Here is an 18,279-nt window from a genome sequence, read left to right on the forward strand (position 1 = left end):
TGATGCGGGGTGTCAGTCTGACACCCTGCATCTTCGATCTCGGTAGGAGGCTCTTTACCACGTGATCAGCCGTGTCCAATCACGGCTGATTACGATGTAAACAGGAAGACCCGTTGATTGGCGAGTAGAGGAGAGAGACGATCGGCGGCTCTCCTGACAGGTTGGGGGTTCGCGCTGATTGTTTCCCTGGGATGCCCACACTGGACCACCAGGGAAGATGCCAGGACCACCAGGGAAAGGGGCAACATGTGGATGGCCAGGTACATCCCCCATGGCCATCCACATGTAAAAGCAAAAATGGGCACTGACTGGCAACATGGGCACTGTCAAAAAATAATAAGTGATGCCCAGGAATGCCATCAGTGCCACCCCTCAGTGTCCATCAGTGCCACCCCTCAGTGTCCATCAGTGCCACCTCTCAGTGTCCATCAGTGCCCATCTGTGCTACCTATGAGTGCCCACCAGTTCCGCCAATGAGTGCCCATCAGTGCGATCCACAGAGAGTACGCAGGTGTATCTACTGATACGCCGGTGTACTTTCAAATTCCCCACGTCGTATCTTTAGTTTGAATCGTACGCGTACGCCTTCGGATCGTAGATGCAATACTTCGGCGTCCGCTGGGTGGAGTTTGCGTCGTTTTCCGCGTCGGGTATGCAAATTAGCTATTTTCGACGATCCACGAACGTACGTGCGGCCGTCGCATTCTTTTACGTCGTCTCTAGTCGGCTTTTTCCGGCGTATAGTTAAAGTTGCTGTTTTGCGGCGTATAGTTAGACTTTCCATGTTAAGTATGGCCATCGTTCCCGCGTTTAATTTGAATTTTTCTTTTTTTTCGTAAATCGTCCGTGAATCGGGATGGACGTAATTCACGTCTATGTTAAAAAAAATGACGTCCTAGCGCAATGCACGGCGGGAAATTTAGGGACGGCGCATGCACAGTTCATTCGGCGCGGGGACGCGCTTCATTTAAATTAAACACGCCCCCCTAATCGCCGATTGGAATTCCGCCGCCAAAGATAGACTACGCCGCCGTAACTTACGGCGCAAAATCTTTAAGGATTCGAAGATAACACAAGTAAGTTACGGCGGTGGAACGTATCTCTGATACGCTGCGCCGGGGCAGATCTTTGTGGATCTGCCCCTTCATTTTTTTCAAAATTTTCGGTCTTTTTTTAGTTGATGCACAAAAAATAAAAACCGCAGAGGTGATCAAATACCATCAATAGAAAGCTCTATTTGTGGGGAAAAAAATTACAAAAAAAATTGTTTAGGTACAGTGTAGCATGACCGCGCAATTGTCATTTAAAGTGCGACAGCGCTGAAAGCTGAAAATTGGCCTGGGCAGGAAGGTGCGTAAGTGCCCTGTATGGAAGTGGTTAATCAGCATTTCTATCATAATATAGTTATTTTTATGTATTTTGGAGGAAACGTTTACCTTGTGATATACAATAATGTAACTCATGTAACCAATGTATGGTCACTACTTGCTCAAAGGACCCAGGCTTGTGTATAAAATGTTTGAAAGGACTGCCTGTGTTCCTTATTTCAGTCTCCAGCCTGCAGAAGGTTGTAGAGGAGACGGTGGGGTCGGCGGCGTGACTTTTCGCTTCCAGTGATTGGCAGGAGACATGTGCTGCAATACTCCGCACCCCTCCCCCTTCTCTGACTCTACAGAAAATATAACAACCCATGCACTTTTAGAAACGCATTACGGTGCTTATTTTCCCTGGTCTTCTCAGAAAGCATTTATTTAGCAATGTGAAAAAAAAAAATGAATGTGCGAACTGTAATGCCGCGTACACACGATCGGTTCATCCGATGAAAACGGTCTGATGGATTTTTTCATCAGATATCCGATGAAGCTGACTTTCATCAGTCGCGCCTACACACCATCGGTTAAAAAAAACGATCGTGTCAGAACGCGGTGACGTAAAACACAACGACGTGCTGAGAAAAATGAAGTCCAATGCTTCCGAGCATGCGTCGACTTGATTCTGAGCATGCGTGGATTTTTAACCGATGGATTTCCCTACAGACGATCGTTTTTTTTCTATTGGTTTTTTAACCATACGAAAATTTTAAAACAGGTTCTAAGGGCCAGATTCACATACATTTCCGCAGCGGCGGCGTAACGTAATCCATTTACGTTACACCGCCGCAAGTTTGCAGCGTAAGTGCCTGATTCACAAAGCACTTACCTGTAAACTTGCGGTGGTGTAACGTAAATGCGCTCGGCGCAAGCCCGCCCAATTCAAATGGGGCGGGCACCATTTAAATTAGGCGCGTTCCCGCGCCGAGCGTACTGCGCATGCTCCATCGGGTAAATTACCCGACGTGCATTGCGCTAAATGACGTCGCAAGGGACGTTATTGGTTTCGGCGTTAACGTAAATGGCGTCCAGCGCCATTCACGGACGACTTACGCAAACGACGTGATGTTTTCGACTTCGACGCGGGAACGACGGCCATACTTAACATGGCTTAGAACACCTAGGGCTCAGCCCTAATTTTACGACGCGTATCTCGACGGAAATTACGTAAAGTTAGAGCAACGGGTAACGCGGACGTTCGGGGATCGCCGTAACTAGTCATTTGCATATTCTACGCTGACCGCAATGGCCTCGCCACCTAGCGGCCGGCATAGAATTGCATCCTAAGATCCGACAGTGTAAGTCAATTACACCTGTCGCATCTTAGGGCTAGCTATGCGTAACCTGATTCTATGAATCAGCCGCATAGTTAGGACGGGCGGATCACAGAGATACGACGGCTTATCAGGAGATACGCCGTCGTATCTCTTTTGTGAATCCGGCCCTAAGTTTTTTCACCAATGGGAAAAAACTGATGGGGCCCACACACGATCGATTCGTCTGATCAGACCAGGGCCGGTCCTAGGTTCACAGACGCCTGGGTGCAGAAATGTATCTGGCGCCCCCCACATGGGCGTGGTCATCTTACCAACTCCTCCCCTTTACAAATGTTTGGCAACGACTCAAACACAGAGATGCTCCCCTAACACGGACAAGGAGAACACGTCAGGCACGGACCGCCCCCCCCCCCCCCCCCCAGCAATGTCACTGCATGGCTGGTCTCTGTCCGCACAGAGACAGACGCTGCTTTACTCTCCTTTTCTGACAGGGGGAGGGAGGGGGGACGGGCTTGGTCAGGAAACACAGTGGCGGCGGCGGTGACCGGCAGAGAGAGACACCTCTGGACACGGACAAGGAGAGGAGGAGGAAGGTGAGCACTCTGGCACTTCAGTGCCCCCACCTCTGTGGCGCCTGGGTGCACTGCACCCCACGCACCTGCCTAGGATCAGTCCTGCATCAGACGAACCGATCGTCTGTCCGCGGCATAAAAGCACACCTGTTGTTTCGAAGAAATTAGTAGACGGCGAGTCTAGAAGGACGGTCTCTTTATGTTCCCCTCTTGCTGTTGTGAAGATATTAGGGAACTGCATTAACCACTTCAATAGCCCCCTTCCTGCCCAGGCCAATTTTCAGCTTTCAGTGCTGCTTTTTGAATAAAAATGACTTGGTAATACAACATTGTACCCATATGACATTGTGATTTTTTTTCACACGAAGAGAGATTGCTTTTGGTTTAATTTAATCACCACTGTTTTTTTTTTTTGCGCTAAAAATAACAAAAATAAATAAATACGGGTTTCTATTATAAAATTTTGCGAATACGGAATTTTTTACATAAATTTTGACCCAAATTTATACTGCTACATTTCTTTGGTAAAAATAACCCAGGGCCAGATTCTCAAAAAAGCGCCTATCTATAGGCGGGCGTAGCGTATCTCAGATACGGCGGCGTAGTGTAACTGCCGGCGTAAGCCCGCGTAATTCAAAGTAGGCTAGTGTGGGCGTGTTTTATGTTAATGTATCGTGACCCGACGTGATTGACGTTTTTAACGAACGCGGTCCGTGAACGTATCCCAGTGCGCATGCTCAAAATTACGCCGCAAATAGTCAATGCTTTCGACGTGAACGTAAATTACGCCCCATTCACGGACGACTTACGCAATGTAAAACACGACGCTGTTCGTACGTTTCCGACGTCCATACCTAACATGACTTACCCCTACTTTATGAGGGGTAACTTTACGCCGGCGTATGTCTTACATAAACGACGTATCTTGCTACGCCGGGCGCACGTACGTTCGTGAATCGGCGTATTTAGCTCATTAGCATATTCAACGCGGAAATCTACGGAAGCGCCACCTAGCGGCCAGCGTTAATATGCAACTAAGATACGACGGCATAAGATACTTACGCCGCTCGTATCTTAGCCGAATTTATGCGTAACTGATTCTAAGAATCAGCAGCATAGATACGACGGCTCTCATTCGGACTTACGAAGGTGTACATGGCGCTACGCCATCGTAAGTCCTTTGAGAATCTGGGCCCCAGTGTATATAATTTGGTCTGTGTGAAAGTCATAGGGCCAGATTCTCATCCAGCGGCGTATCTTTGTGGCGGCGTAACGTATATGATTTACGTTACGCCTCCGCAATTTAGACGGGCAAGTGCTGTATTCTCAAAGCACTTGCTCCGTAAGTTGCGGCGACGTAGCGTAAATCGGCCGGCGTAATCCCACCTAATTCAAATTTGGATCAGGGGGGCGTGTTTTATGTAAATGACCTGTGACCCGACGTGTTTGAAGTTTTTCACGAAGGGCGCATGCGCCGTCCGTGGAAATCTCCCAGTGTGCATTGCTCCTAATACGCCGCAAGGACGTATTGGTTTTGATGTAAACGTAAATTACGTCTAGCCTTATTCAGGGTTGAGTTACGCAAACAACGTTACATTTTCAAATTTCGTCGCGGGAACGACGGCCATACTTAACATTGATACGCCGCACTTATGCCACCATATAGCAGGGGTAACTATACGCCGGGAAAAGCCTAACGTAAACGGCGTAACTTTACTACGTCGGCCGGGCGTACGTTCGTGAATTCGCGTATCTAGCTGATTTACATATTTTGACGCGTAAATCAGCGTACACGCCCCTAGCGGCCAGCGGAAATATGCAGTTACGATCCGACGGCGTAAGAGACTTACGCCTGTCGGATCTAATAGATATCTATGCGTAACTGATTCTAAGAATCAGGTGCATAGATACGACGGCACAACGCAGAGATACGACAGAGTATCTGGAGATACGCCATCGTATCTCCACTGAGAATCTGGGCCATAGAGTCTACAAGCTATGGTGCTTGTTTAATTCATTAACCACTTCCCGCCCGGTCAGGGTAGTGGTTCTGTTATCCTGACTGGATGTCATATGACGTCCGGCTCTTTACCACGTGATCACCCGTGTCCGATCCCGGCTGATCACGATGTAAACAGGAAGAGCCGTCGATCGGCTTTTCCTCACTCGTGTCTGACAGACGCGAGTAGAGGAGAGCCGATCCGTGGCTCTCCCGATAGGGGGGGTTCGCGCTGATTGTTTATCAGCGCAGCCCCCCCTCGGATGCTCACACTGGACCACCAGGGAAACCGCCAGGACCACCAGGGAAGCCTTCAATGTGTGAATGGTCAGGTACATCTCCCATGGGCACTGACTGGCGCCACCATAATAGTACTAATAAAAACAGTGATGCCTATCACTGCCACCCACCAGAGTAATCAGTGCCACTCATCAGTGTCCCTAAGTGCCACCTATCAGTGCCCATCCATGCCCACCTATCAGTGACCATCAGTGCCACCTATCAGTGCCCATCCATGCCCACCTATCAGTAACCATCAGGGCCATCCATAAGTACCCATAAGTGCTGCCTATGAGTGCCATCAGTGCTGCCTATGAGTGCCCATCAGTGCTACATACCATAGCCATCTATCAGTGCTGCCTATCAGTGCCACCTCATTGGTGCCACCTCATCGGTGCCGCCTTATTATTGCCAGTCAGTGCAGCCATATTAGTGCCCATCATTGAAGAAGAAAACGTACTTGTTTACAAAAACAATTAACAGATGGCCAGATTCTCCAAGAATCTGCGGCGGCATCGCGTAAGCTATTTACACTACGCCGCCGCAACTTACTGGAGCAAGTGCCGTATTCCTCAAGCACTTGCTCCGTAGTTTGCGGCGGCGTAGTGTAAAAGGCCCGGCGTATCCCCGCGTAATTCAAAGGGGGCGGCTTATATTTAAATTAAGCACGCCCCCGTGCCGATCGAACTGCGCATGCGCCGGGCTAAAAATAGCCCAGTGCACATGCTCCAGTTCTCGACGGAAAACGTCAATGACGCCGATGTGTGCGTCACTGACGTAAAGTCGTATTCAAGAACGACTTACGAAAACGATGTACCCGACGGGAAAAGACGACGCGGACCCGACACCATACTTAACATGGCATACGTCGGACTGGCGTAAGGTTACCCCTCATATAGCAGGGGTAACCTTACGCTTACGCAAACGACGTAAGCGACGGTTACGCGACGCGATTTCGTTCGGGAATCGGCGTATCAGGCTCATTTGCATAAACAAATGAGACCTGAACGTAAACGCCACCTAGCGGCCGGCGGCGAATTACATTTAAGATCCGACAGTGTAAGTGACTTACACCTGTCGGATCTTCAGCGTATCTATGCGAAAATGATTCTAGGAATCACTCGCATAGATACGCGGGTCAAAAAACAGAGATACGACGGAGTTTCCTGAGATACTCCGTCGTAACTATACTCAGAATATGGCCCAGAAACAAATAAAAAATAAAATCTAAAATGTTGGTCTTTTTTTAAGAAGGAATATTGCTGCCTGCGCTTTCTTCTGCTGGACTGAACTCCTGATTTCCGCAGTCATAGGAAGTGCCCTAAAAGTCATGTATTGGCCTGTTGCCTACGAATTGCCAACATGTCTCACTATGTAAAATGATATGCTGATCTGTTGCTTTGAAAATTCAGCATGTCCTTGTCCTCCATGTGTGAGGAACATAGCCTCAGTCTCCTGGAAAAGGCAGAGTCATGTTCACGTGTTGCCTGTGTGAACGTTTGCAACACTACAAGTTCAAGTCTTTAGCCCCTGGAATCAGTGACTGGGAAAAAACAAGTTGTTCTCTATTGTAGAACATTGCGACACCTAAAGGAAAATACAGTGATACCTCGGTTCACGAACTTAATTTGTGAACTGACTCTGGTCGCGAACCGAATTGGTCGCGAACCGAGGCACATTTTCCCATAGGGTTCAATGTAAATCCGGTTAATCCGTGCTGACCTTTTTTTGGGGGTTTTTGAAGCACAAAAATTACAATACACATTAGTACAGTATAGTAATGTATAAAGAGAGGACACTAACCTTGCTTGTGATGACTTCTGGCATGGAGGAAGGCAGGTGGGAGGCAGGTGGGAGGCAGTTATTGTTTGGAGGGAGAGTCCCCCTCCATAAGGACATCAGGGGGATCTCCTTCAGGGGTTTCCTCTCTCCTTTGTCTCCTAGCTGCAGGCTCAGTTTTGCTGAAAAATCTGTCCAATGTCACTTGTCTCTTCCTGCGCTGCATAACCCTCCGGAAATGAGAGACCACATTATCATTCATGAGATTTAACACTCTGTTCACGACAGTTATGTTGGGGTGGTGCTTTTCAAAAAAATCATGGCACTCATTCCATTTTTGCATAATGGATTTTATGGCATCACTGCTAACCTCCTCCCTTTCTTCCTCTTCCTCAGTGGAATGCTCCTCAAGAAGTGCCTTCTGCTGCTCACTGTGGAGTTCAGAAAGTTCTTCCGTGGTCAGCTCCTCCCTATGTTCCTCAACAAGCTCTTCCACATCAGCACCATCAACGTCCAGACCCATACTCTTGCCCATGGACACAATTTCCTCCACTACCTCAGCATCAGGCACTTCAATGTCATGTTCACGTTCAGCGACACATTCTGGCCACAGTTTCCTCCAGGCTGAATTTAGGGTTCGGGGAGTGACCTCTTCCCAGGCTTTGTCAATGAGGTTAATGCAGTGGGCAACATTGAAATGTTTCTTCCAGAAGTCTTTCAAAGTCAAGGACGTCTCTTCAGTGACATTAAAACACCTAGTGAAGAGCGCCTTTGTGTACAGCTTCTTGAAGTTGCAGATGACTTGCTGGTCCATAGGCTGCAGAAGTGGTGTTGTGTTGGGGGGGAGGAACTTTACCTTGATGAAGTCATACTCAGCATCCATATCATCCACCAAGGCTGGAGGGTGTGCCGGGGCATTGTCCATCAGAAGAAGGCACCTTTCAGGCAGCTGGTTATCAGAAAGATATTTTCTGACGGTGGGTGCAAACACCTCGTGCAGCCATTCCATAAACAATTGCCTTGTGACCCAAGCTTTGGCATTGGCTCTCCACATGACGGGCAGTCTGGCCTTGTTCACATTTTGTTCCCTAAATGCACGAGGGGTCTGAGAATGGTACACCAGTAGTGGTTTAATTTTCAGATCGGCGCTTGCGTTGGCACACAGCAAAAGGGTCAATCTGTCCTTCATGGGCTTGTGCCCTGGTAGTGCCTTTTCCTCCTGCGTGATATAGGTTCTGTTCGGCATTTTTTTCCAGAAGAGCCCTGTTTCATCACAGTTGAACACTTGTTGAGGGACGTATCCTTCTGTCTTCATGAATTCCGCAAAGTCTAACTTGTAGGCTTCTGCTGCGGCCTTGTCAGAACTGGAAGCCTCACCATGTCTAATCACACTGTGGATGCCACTTCTCCTGCGGAATTTTTCAAACCACCCCCTACTGGCTTTAAATTCGTCACTTGCTGCAGTTGTAGAGGGGCTTCTTTGCAGTAAATCACTGTGCAATTTCCTGGCTTTCTCACAGATCATAGCTTCACTAACGCTATCACCTGCCAGCTGTTTCTCATTCAACCACACAAGCAAAAGTTTTTCCACCTCTTCCAGCACTTGCGTCCTCTGCTTGGTTAACATTGTTACTCCTTTTGCAACATCAGCTCCTTTGATGGCGGCTTTGTTTTTCAGAATAGTCGAGATTGTTGACTTTGCCATCTTGTACTCCGAGGCCAGATCAGTCACACGAATACCACGGTCATGCTTTTCTATAATTTCCTTCTTCAGCTCAATGGTTATTTTCTTCACAACCTTGCTGTCACCTTTACTACTGCTCTGCACTTTCTTTTTGCCCCCATGCTTGCGCTGCACATTCTTGTCACCTGCATTTCCCCTTTGCACATTGTCACTTGCATTTCCACTTTGCACATTGTCACTTGCATTTCCACTTTGCACATTGTCACTTGCATTTCCACTTTGCACATTGTCACTTGCATTTCCACTTTGCACATTGTCACTTGCATTTCCACTTTGCACATTGTCACCTGCATTGCTGTTCTTGTCACCTTCATTGCTGCTCTGCACTTTCGTCTTTCCACTATGCTTCTTGGGAGCCATATTGCGCTGCACATTCTTGTCACCTGCATTTCCCCTTTGCACATTGTCACTTGCATTTCCCCTTTGCACATTGTCACTTGCATTTCCCCTTTGCACATTGTCACTTGCATTTCCCCTTTGCACATTGTCACCTGCATTGCTGTTCTTGTCACCTTCATTGCTGCTCTGCACTTTATTCTTTCCACTATGCTTCTTGGGAGCCATATTGGGTGTCCAGTGAACTGTACAATACAGCAAGAACAGCAAGAACAGTACTGTAGTACAGTACAGTACTGTATGTGCTAAAAAGCACACCAAAAATCAAAAAATACCTTGAAATGTATGCACAGTACTCGCAGTACACTTCTTTCTGTGTGTCTTCTTCTCTCCACGATCTTCCTACAGGAAGTCACGACCATGTGACAGCCTGGAAATAGCATTAAAATGGCCGCGGCTCCTGTTCGTGAACCGAGGCGGAGTTCGTGAACCGGAGCATATTTATATGAACTTTTCTGTTCGTGAACCGAGTTGTTCGTGAACAGAAGCGTTCGTGAACCGAGGTATCACTGTACCTGTTAGACTTTGGTGTGACAGAGCCAGCAAGATGTTCACACTAAAGTTTGTACCTACTGAACTCTGGGGATACAGGGGCAGCAGTGGCGGTGCGTCCATAAAGAATGCATGGGCGCCGCCCCCTCTCTCCTGCCACCTGTCTATCACCATAGATAGATTTATCTATTGCATGAATCTATGGTCGCCGCTGCCACCCATAGGCTCTAATAGGCATCCAAAAAGGTAAACAGCGGGCGCATTGCTGGGCGCTCGCAGTTTACTCAGCGCTGTGTTAGGAAAGCGAATTTTCATTCGCTTTCCTAACACTGAACCGCCTCTCAGCTAATCAGGTGCTCGGGTCTGTTACCTGTCACCTGATTGGCTGAAACGACAGGCGCTGTGATTGGCGTCCAATCATAGCAGAGGACGGGAAGAGCGGATGGAAGAAGACATCGAGGAGCGTGGATGACATCGCCGCAGTGACCCGCTGCCCCACCCAGACAGGTAAGTGTCGGGCGGGGGATGCACACTGGCAGCATTTAATGGGCACAGTAGCGGAAATTGATGGGCACACTGGCAGCAATTGATGGGCACAGTAGCTGCAATTAATGGGCACACTGGCAGCACTTGATGGGCACAGCGTCATTAACTGATGGGCATACTGGCAGCAACTGATGAGCACAGTAGTGGCAATTGATAAGCACACTGGCAGCAATTGATGGGTACAGTAGTGGCAATTGATGGGCACAGTGTCAGCAATTGATGGGCACAGTGTCAGCAATTGATGGGCACAGTAGCGGCAATTGATTAGCATACTGGCAGCAATTGATGGGCACAGTAGCGGGAATTGATGGGCACAACGACAGCAATTGATGGGCACACTGACAGCAACTGATGGGCACAGTAGCGGCAATTGATGGGCACAGTAGCGGCAATTGATGGGCACAGTGGTGGCAATTGATGGGCACACTGGCAGCAATTTTTGGGCACACTGGCAGCAATTGATGGCTACAGTAGCTGCATTTGATGGCACAGTGGAGGCAATTTATGGGTACAGTGGCTGCGTTTGAACACAGTGACTGGATTTGATGGCACAGTGGCTGCCTTTTATGGGCACAGTGGCTGCGTTTGATGGCACAGTGGCTGCTTTTGATGGGCACAGTGGCTGCGTTTGATGGGCACAGTGGCGGCAATTGATGGGCACAGTGGCTGCATTTGATGGGCACAGTGGCTGCAGTTGATGGGGTTTTTTTTTCAGTTTGTTTGCGCCCCACCAGCCGCCACTGAGAGGCAGTATGGTTCTTCAAAGAGATGACTTTGTGTTGGGCCAGATTCAGAGAGAAATACGTTACGCTGCGGCAGCGTAACGCATCCCATTTACGTTACACCGCCGCAGGTTTACAGCGTAAGTGCCTGATTCACAAAGCTCTTACCTGTAAACTTGCGGCGGTGTAACGTAATTCCACTCGGCGCAAGCCCGCCTAATTCAAATGGGGCGGGCACCATTTAAATTAGGCGCGTTCCGGCGCCAAACGTTCTGCGCATGCTCCGTGTTCAAATTTCCCAACGTGCATTGCGCGAAATTACGGCGCCCCAATGTTTTTTTTTAAATGTGACGTGCGTTACGGCGTTTCATATTCCCGGACGTCTTACGCAAAGAAAAAAAAAATTCGAAATTCGACGGGGGAACGACGGCCATACTTTAACATGGCTGATCTAAACATAAGCCATGTTAAAGCAGGTGTAACTTTGCGATGGGTAAAAACGACTAGCGACGACTTACGGGATTGCGATGAACGCATGGATCTTCGTGGATCGCCGTAACTAGTCATTTGCATATTCTACGCCAACCGCAATGGCCTCGCCACCTAGCGGCCGGCATAGAATTGCATCCTAAGATCCGACAGTGTAAGTCAATTACACCTGTCGGATCTTATGGCTATCTATGCGTAACTGATTCTATGAATCAATCGCATAGTTAGGACGGGCGGATCACAGAGATACGACGGTGTATCAGGAGATAGGCCGTCGTATCTCTTCTGTGAATCTGGCCCTCTGTGCCTATTGGACTCTGGGGTTTAGAGACAATATGACATTCTGGTTAGGTAGTCAGGTAGGCTGTACTTATGGTGCCTGGGGAAAGTTCCCACCTGAAACCTATTCTACATGGACTGCAAAGTATTCAAGTGACTTTGTTTTGCTGCCACTATATGGCAGCAAAGGAGCCAATCTGAGTTAACAGTGAATTGGTTATCTTTATAGGAAAATGTTTAGGAATTGAATGCTTCAAGTATATAGATAGGATGTATATATGATTTTTGGAAGAAGGTGTTACTCTCTATGGAGTGAGGCCTCCTTCATACTGTTGGTATTTCTGTGTACAGTTAATTGCTGGAACTGTAGAGTATGTAGAAATATACTAATGTGAGTTTACCTTTATACACTCTTGTCTTCCTCGGCTGAGAGTAGACAATGTTTCTTTAGTGTAATGTATAGTGATAATACTTGTCTTCTTCGGCTGAGGACAGACAACATCTCAAACGTATACATAAATGTTGCCTTTAGGATGGATACTACTATAGGGCCATATTCTTAAATAAAGTAGGCGGGCGGCGCGTAAGCCATTTACACTCCGCCGCCCCAACCTACAGGAGCAAGTGCTGTATTCCCCAAACACTTGCTCCGTAGTTTGGGGCGGCGGAGTGTAATTGGCCCAGCGTATCCCCGCGTATATCCAAGGGGGCGGCTTCTATTTAAATTAAGCACGCCCCCGATTCTAACGAACTGCGCATGCGCCGGGCTTAAAATAGCCCAGTGCGCATTCTCCAGTTCTCGGCGTAAAACGTCAATGACGCCGACGTGTGCGTCATTGACGTAAAGTCGTATTCAAGAACGACTTAGTAAAACGACGTACCCGACGGGAAAACACGACGCGGACCCGACGCCATACTTAACATGGCCTACGTGGGACGTAAGCGTCGGTTACGCGACGCAAATTCGTTCGGGAATTGGCGTATCAGGCTCATTTGCATAAACAAATGAGACCTGAACGTAAACGCCACCTAGCGGCCGACGGAGTAATTACATTTAAGATCCGACAGTGTAAGTGACTTACACATGTCGGATCTTAAGCGTATCTATGCGAAAATGATTCTAAGAATCACTCGCATAGATACGCGGGCCAAAAAAGAGAGATACGATGGAGTATCCTGAGATACTCCATCGTAACTTTACTCAGAATATGGCCCAGAGTGTTTTTTTTTTTAAGTCACAATGTAGAGTATAAAATTTCCTATCATCTGTGCCCAGTCTTGCCACACAGAGTTAATCCAGCTCTGAGCAATCCTCTTTTATTGTTCAGTGAAAATTAACAGACTTCCAGATAAAACCCTGTCTAAATAAAAAAAGTCCTTTCCTCTCTCCTTGCTTTGAGTGACAGGTTATTTACATATCTAGCTTGGACATGTTTCTCATATGTTATGTTATGTTTATCATAATATCAGGTGATCCACAGTATAAAAAGTGAGAAATCCACCCCTCCCCCACGTAACACATCCTGGTAATATACAATGAACTGTGGATCACCTCATATTATGATAAACATAACATAACATATGAGAAACATGTCCAAGCTAGATATATAAATTACCTGTCACTCAAAGCAAGGAGAGAGGAAAGGACTTTTTATTTTGACAGGGTTTTATCTGGAAGTCTGTTAATTTTCACTGAACAATAAAAGAGGATTGCTCAGAGCTGGATTAACTCTGTGTGGCAAGACTGGGCACAGATGATAGAAAAACCTTATACTCTACATTGTGACATCAAAATAAAAAAATTGGGTTTACATCAACTTTAAGGTGTCATATTTCAATATTGCATGCTTTTCTATTTTTCAGGTGTTCTACACTTGTGGTAATGGGGTGGTTGAGCCGTGTTTTCACTGCCCATCAGCTACTCCCCCTTTAGCTTCAGAGGCAGTGGCTGGGGGTATTGACATGCAGCGGCCATAGGGTGACCACATTTCCAAACTACCATTCAGGGACACCCTCCCTTCCCAAAAAATCAGCTTGTGGTGTAACGAATCACTGCACAGTGATTGGACACAAGAGGCGGGATTTATGATTTCTCCAATCACAAGCAGGGGGCGGGATTGTGCTCCTCCAGGAGTTCCCAGCCAGGACAAGTATTTTCAGAGTAAAGCGGTGATGTGGCGGCCTTTTTTGGGGGCATTAGTTTGGCTTGGGGGGTGGCTGTGTCAGTTTCATTCCGGGACACTGTATTGTCCTGGAATGAAGGTGCCTGGGACAGACCTGCAAAATGCGGGACTGTCCCGGACAATCTGGGACACGTGGTCACCCTAAGCGGCCACGGTGCTTCACTTCGCAGTCACTGCAGGAATTACCCCCCCTATTCCTGATAACAGTATTCCCTACATAAGGTCTCCGCACGAGAGCTTCAGGTTACTAGAAAATCCCTGTGCATGCAAGCATGACACCAAAGTAAATGACTGACCAGACACGGGCCTACAGGAATCAGACAAAAGTTGTCAGATCAGCTTGTGATGGGTCCTTAGGCAGCGAGATCCTTCTCGCCTCTTTACTCCATCCGCCATTGCTATTGCGGACAGAGATGTCTATAATCTGTTGTGGAACCAAAGCTTCTCGGATCTCAACCTACAAACCTCATCATACTCCACCGTGGCTACTGAGCTTCTTCTTTGCTCTTCAGGTAAGTGACAGCCTAACCCTACCCAGGGACCTGGAAAAACAGATGCATCTTTACGCATAGCAGAAAACGCAGAAAGGCTAGTGCAAGCCAGTGGTTCTCAACTTTTTAAGTTCTTCCTAAGCCTTCCATTCCCCAAAAGTAAGAATAACATTTATGCTACACACAGGGGCGGACTGACAACTCATAGGGCCCCCGGGCAATAGAAGATTATGGGGCCCCTGTTATGGGGCCCCTGGGCTTACAGATGGCCACCGCGCCAGGAGGCAGTGCAGAGGCGGGGCAGCTAAAATCTTGGGATTTTCACATCAAAAGCATGTCGGTTTCTGACAAATCAGGGACAGATTTAAAAAAAAAACACAGATTTTTACATACTGTCCCTGGTTTTACTGAGCCTGGCAACCCTGATGGTGCCCCCTAGTGGCATGGGGCCCGAGGGCCCCAATGGTCAGTCCGCCCAATAAATGTATGGGAATGCAAGGTATGTATTGAATTGCTTGAAGGCTTTGGATAGGGCTGGTGTCACCGTGGAAGGATGGAGGTTGTGGAGTCAGTTAAGGGTCTCTGCAGCGCACTTGGTGGACCTGTAGGGGATGAGGTTTCTGGAGGGGTCTGAGGAATGGGAGGTTGGGGGGCACTGTGGAACACTATAGGTCAGGGGTCTGTAAACTTTCTAGGCAAAGGGCCAGTTTACTGTCCTTCAGGCTTTAAGCTGCATTCACACCTGAGCGGTTTGTCGCCTGAAACGCGACGCCCCAAAACGCTAGAGGGGAAAAAATACATTATTCTCTATGGAGATGGTTCACATCTCCACTACAAAACGCCTGACACCGAACGCCTGAAGCCCAAACAAGTTTTGGACCCTTTTTTGGCGCTCGAATTTGGGTGTTTGGGCGTTTTACATTGGTGACCCTAGACCTGTAAAAAACGGCGCGTTTTGTCGCGGAAAATCGCGGTGAAAAATGCCGCAAAACGCTACGCTCAGGTGTGAATACAGCCTTAGGGGGGCCAGACGGTGGCCAGAGGGAGTAGAAAATACCCCAGGATCAGTGTCTCATCATTTGTTTTGATTTGAAGGAATAGTGCCCCATTGTTGATATATCAATAAGAAGAAGAGTGCCTCATTGATGGTGTCAGTAGGTGGAACAGTGCTCCATCTTTGGTGTCAGTGAAATAGTCCCCCAAGGGCCAGATAAAGTCAAGCAGATGGCCACAGTTTGAAGACCACTACTGTTGGAGGTTGGAGCGACTAAAGAGGACTGAAGGTTCTGCATGGTTGGGAGGTTGGGGGTTTATGTGGGGGGCTGAAGGCTCTCAGGTGGCCTGGGGGCACTGTGTGCTACTATGGAAGGTTGGGGGGCAATATGGAAGCTGGGAGGCACTGTGTGCTACTATGGAAGGTTGGGGGGCAATATGGAAGCTGGGAGGCACTGTGAGGGGTTAAGTTGTCTGGAGGCCTGGGAGAGCCAAGGACAGTGCTTCTTTGATGCAACCTTGATCCGACGTTACATTCTCTGGCAGGGCAGCCATCAGGAATTATTGGGCCCCTTAGCAGAGAAGCGGGGGGGGGCTGTGCCGTGACTTGAGGGGGGGGCCTTTACAAAAAAAGAAGAAATAAAGAAAAATATATATAAGAAATGGGGGGTAGCCATCCGGGGGACCTCTGGGCCCTTTAATAAAAAAATAAATAAATATATATATATATATACAAATATATATATATTTTTTTTATAAAAAGAAATTACAAAAAGGGGGGTTGCCATCTGGGACCTTTGGGCCCTTTAATAATAATAATAAAAAAATAAACCTCTGGGCCCTTTAATAAAAATAAATAAAAAAAATATATAAAAAAATAAAAAAAATTTAAAAAAAAGGGGGGGGGGTTGCCATCCAGGGCCCTGGGGACCTCTGGGCCCTTTAATAAAAAAATAAATATATATAAACAAAAATAAAAAAATAAACATTTATAAAAAAATAAAAAAAGGGGGTTTGCCACATGGGGCCCTGGGGACCTCTGAGCCCTTTAATAAAAAAAAATATATATATATATATATATATATATATATATATATATATATATATATATAAAAAAGAAATAAAATATAAACAACATTTTTTTTTTATAAAAAAGGGGGGTTGCCATCCGGGGCCCTGGGGACCTCTGGGCCCTTTAATAATAAATAAATAAATATATATATATATATATATATATATATATATATATATATATATATATATATATATAAAACAAATTAAAAAATATATAAAAAAATATATATATTTTTATAAAAAAAAGGGGGGTTGTCATCCGGGGCCCTGGGGATCTCCGGGTCCCCCGTACCGCTAAAAAAAAAAAAAATTGGCCCTTTAATAAAAAATAAAATAAAAATATATAAGATTTTTTTTTTAATAAAAAATTAATAAAAAAAAGAGGGGGTTGCCATCCGGGGGCCCTGTAGGCCTCCGGGCCCCTTACAGGTGTACTGCCTGTACCCCCCTGATGGCGGCCCTGTTCTATGGACCAAAGTCGCACCAAAATAGTGCAGGCACCTTTTCAAAATTGCTGCAATTTTAAGTAGCACCGATTTGAACAGGAGACAGTGCAAATAATGGGCTGTGACTTGTCATGTTTAAAGTCGCATGACAAGTCTCACAAGTGTGAATGGGCCCTAAAGGTATATTTGAAGAACATATTCACTCCTGTCAGTTTTTGTTAGCTCTCTGTGTCTCATTGTGGGAAAGTTGCCTTGACTTTGTATCCTGTATATACATCATGGGCCAGATTCAGATAGATCAGAGGATCTTTAGATCCGCGTAATCTATCTGATTTAAGATCCGCCGCCGCAAGTTTTAGAGGCAAGTGGGTAATTCACAAACCACTTACCTCCAAACTTGCGGCGGTGGATCGTAAATCCCCCGGCGGAATTCAAATTCCGCGGCTAGGGGGAGTGTAGCATTTAAATCGGGCGCATCCCCGCGCCAATTTAACTGCGCATGCGCCGTCCGCAAATTTTCCCGGCGTGCATTGCTTCCAATGACGTCGCTAGGACGTCATTGGTTTCAGCGTGAGCGTAACTTGCGTCCATCGGTTTTGTGAATCGACGTACGCAAACAACGTAAAAAAAAAAAAATTTGACGCGGGAACGACGCCCATACTTAACATTGGCTGCGCCTCATAGAAGCAGGGGTAACTATGCGCCGGGAAAACCCTTACGTAAACGTCGTAAGAACACTGCGTCGGGCCCGCGTACGTTCGTGAATTGGCGTATCTCGCTGATTTACATATTCACGCCGTAAATCAGCGAGAACGCCCCCAGCGACCATTTTTCAATTGCAGTTAAGATCCGATGGTGTAACACAGTTACACCTGTCGGATCTTAGGCATATCTATGCGTAACTGATTCTATGAATCAGGCGCATAGATACGACCAGCCTAAGTCAGAGATACGATGGAGTATCAGGAGATACACCGTCGTATCTCCTTTTTGAATCCGGCCCCATGTGTCAACAATTGAGAGGAAATCTCTTTAAAGTGGGAGAAACCCCATCTTGGACATTTGTCACAAGAACACGTGTCCTCATTGGATGATATTCCCTCTTTTCCTGTTCTGGTGACAACTCAAAATGTTGGATTTCCCATCTC

The 18,279-nt window shown here is 47.0% G+C and overlaps 2 protein-coding genes across 2 annotated transcripts in view; one reads left to right on the forward strand and one right to left on the reverse strand.

The window, feature by feature from the left end:
• Window positions 1-7,358: 7,358 nt before the first annotated feature.
• On the reverse strand, window positions 7,359-8,981 carry LOC120944452 (tigger transposable element-derived protein 1-like). Its single transcript, XM_040358511.1, has one exon. The coding sequence runs from the start codon at window positions 8,979-8,981 to the stop codon at window positions 7,359-7,361; it is 1,623 nt and encodes a 540-aa protein (XP_040214445.1).
• Window positions 8,982-14,432: 5,451 nt separating this feature from the next.
• Window positions 14,433-18,279, forward strand: part of SLC23A3 (solute carrier family 23 member 3) — a 49,961-nt gene continuing 46,114 nt past the window's right edge. The window contains exon 1 of the mRNA XM_040358119.1: window positions 14,433-14,639. Within this exon, the coding sequence (XP_040214053.1) occupies window positions 14,541-14,639 (99 nt within the window). The 5' untranslated portion in view covers window positions 14,433-14,540. The remainder of the gene's footprint in view (window positions 14,640-18,279) is intronic.

The sequence above is a fragment of the Rana temporaria genome, chromosome 6 (assembly GCF_905171775.1).
Source record: "Rana temporaria chromosome 6, aRanTem1.1, whole genome shotgun sequence".
In the NCBI taxonomy this organism is placed as follows: domain Eukaryota; kingdom Metazoa; phylum Chordata; class Amphibia; order Anura; family Ranidae; genus Rana; species Rana temporaria.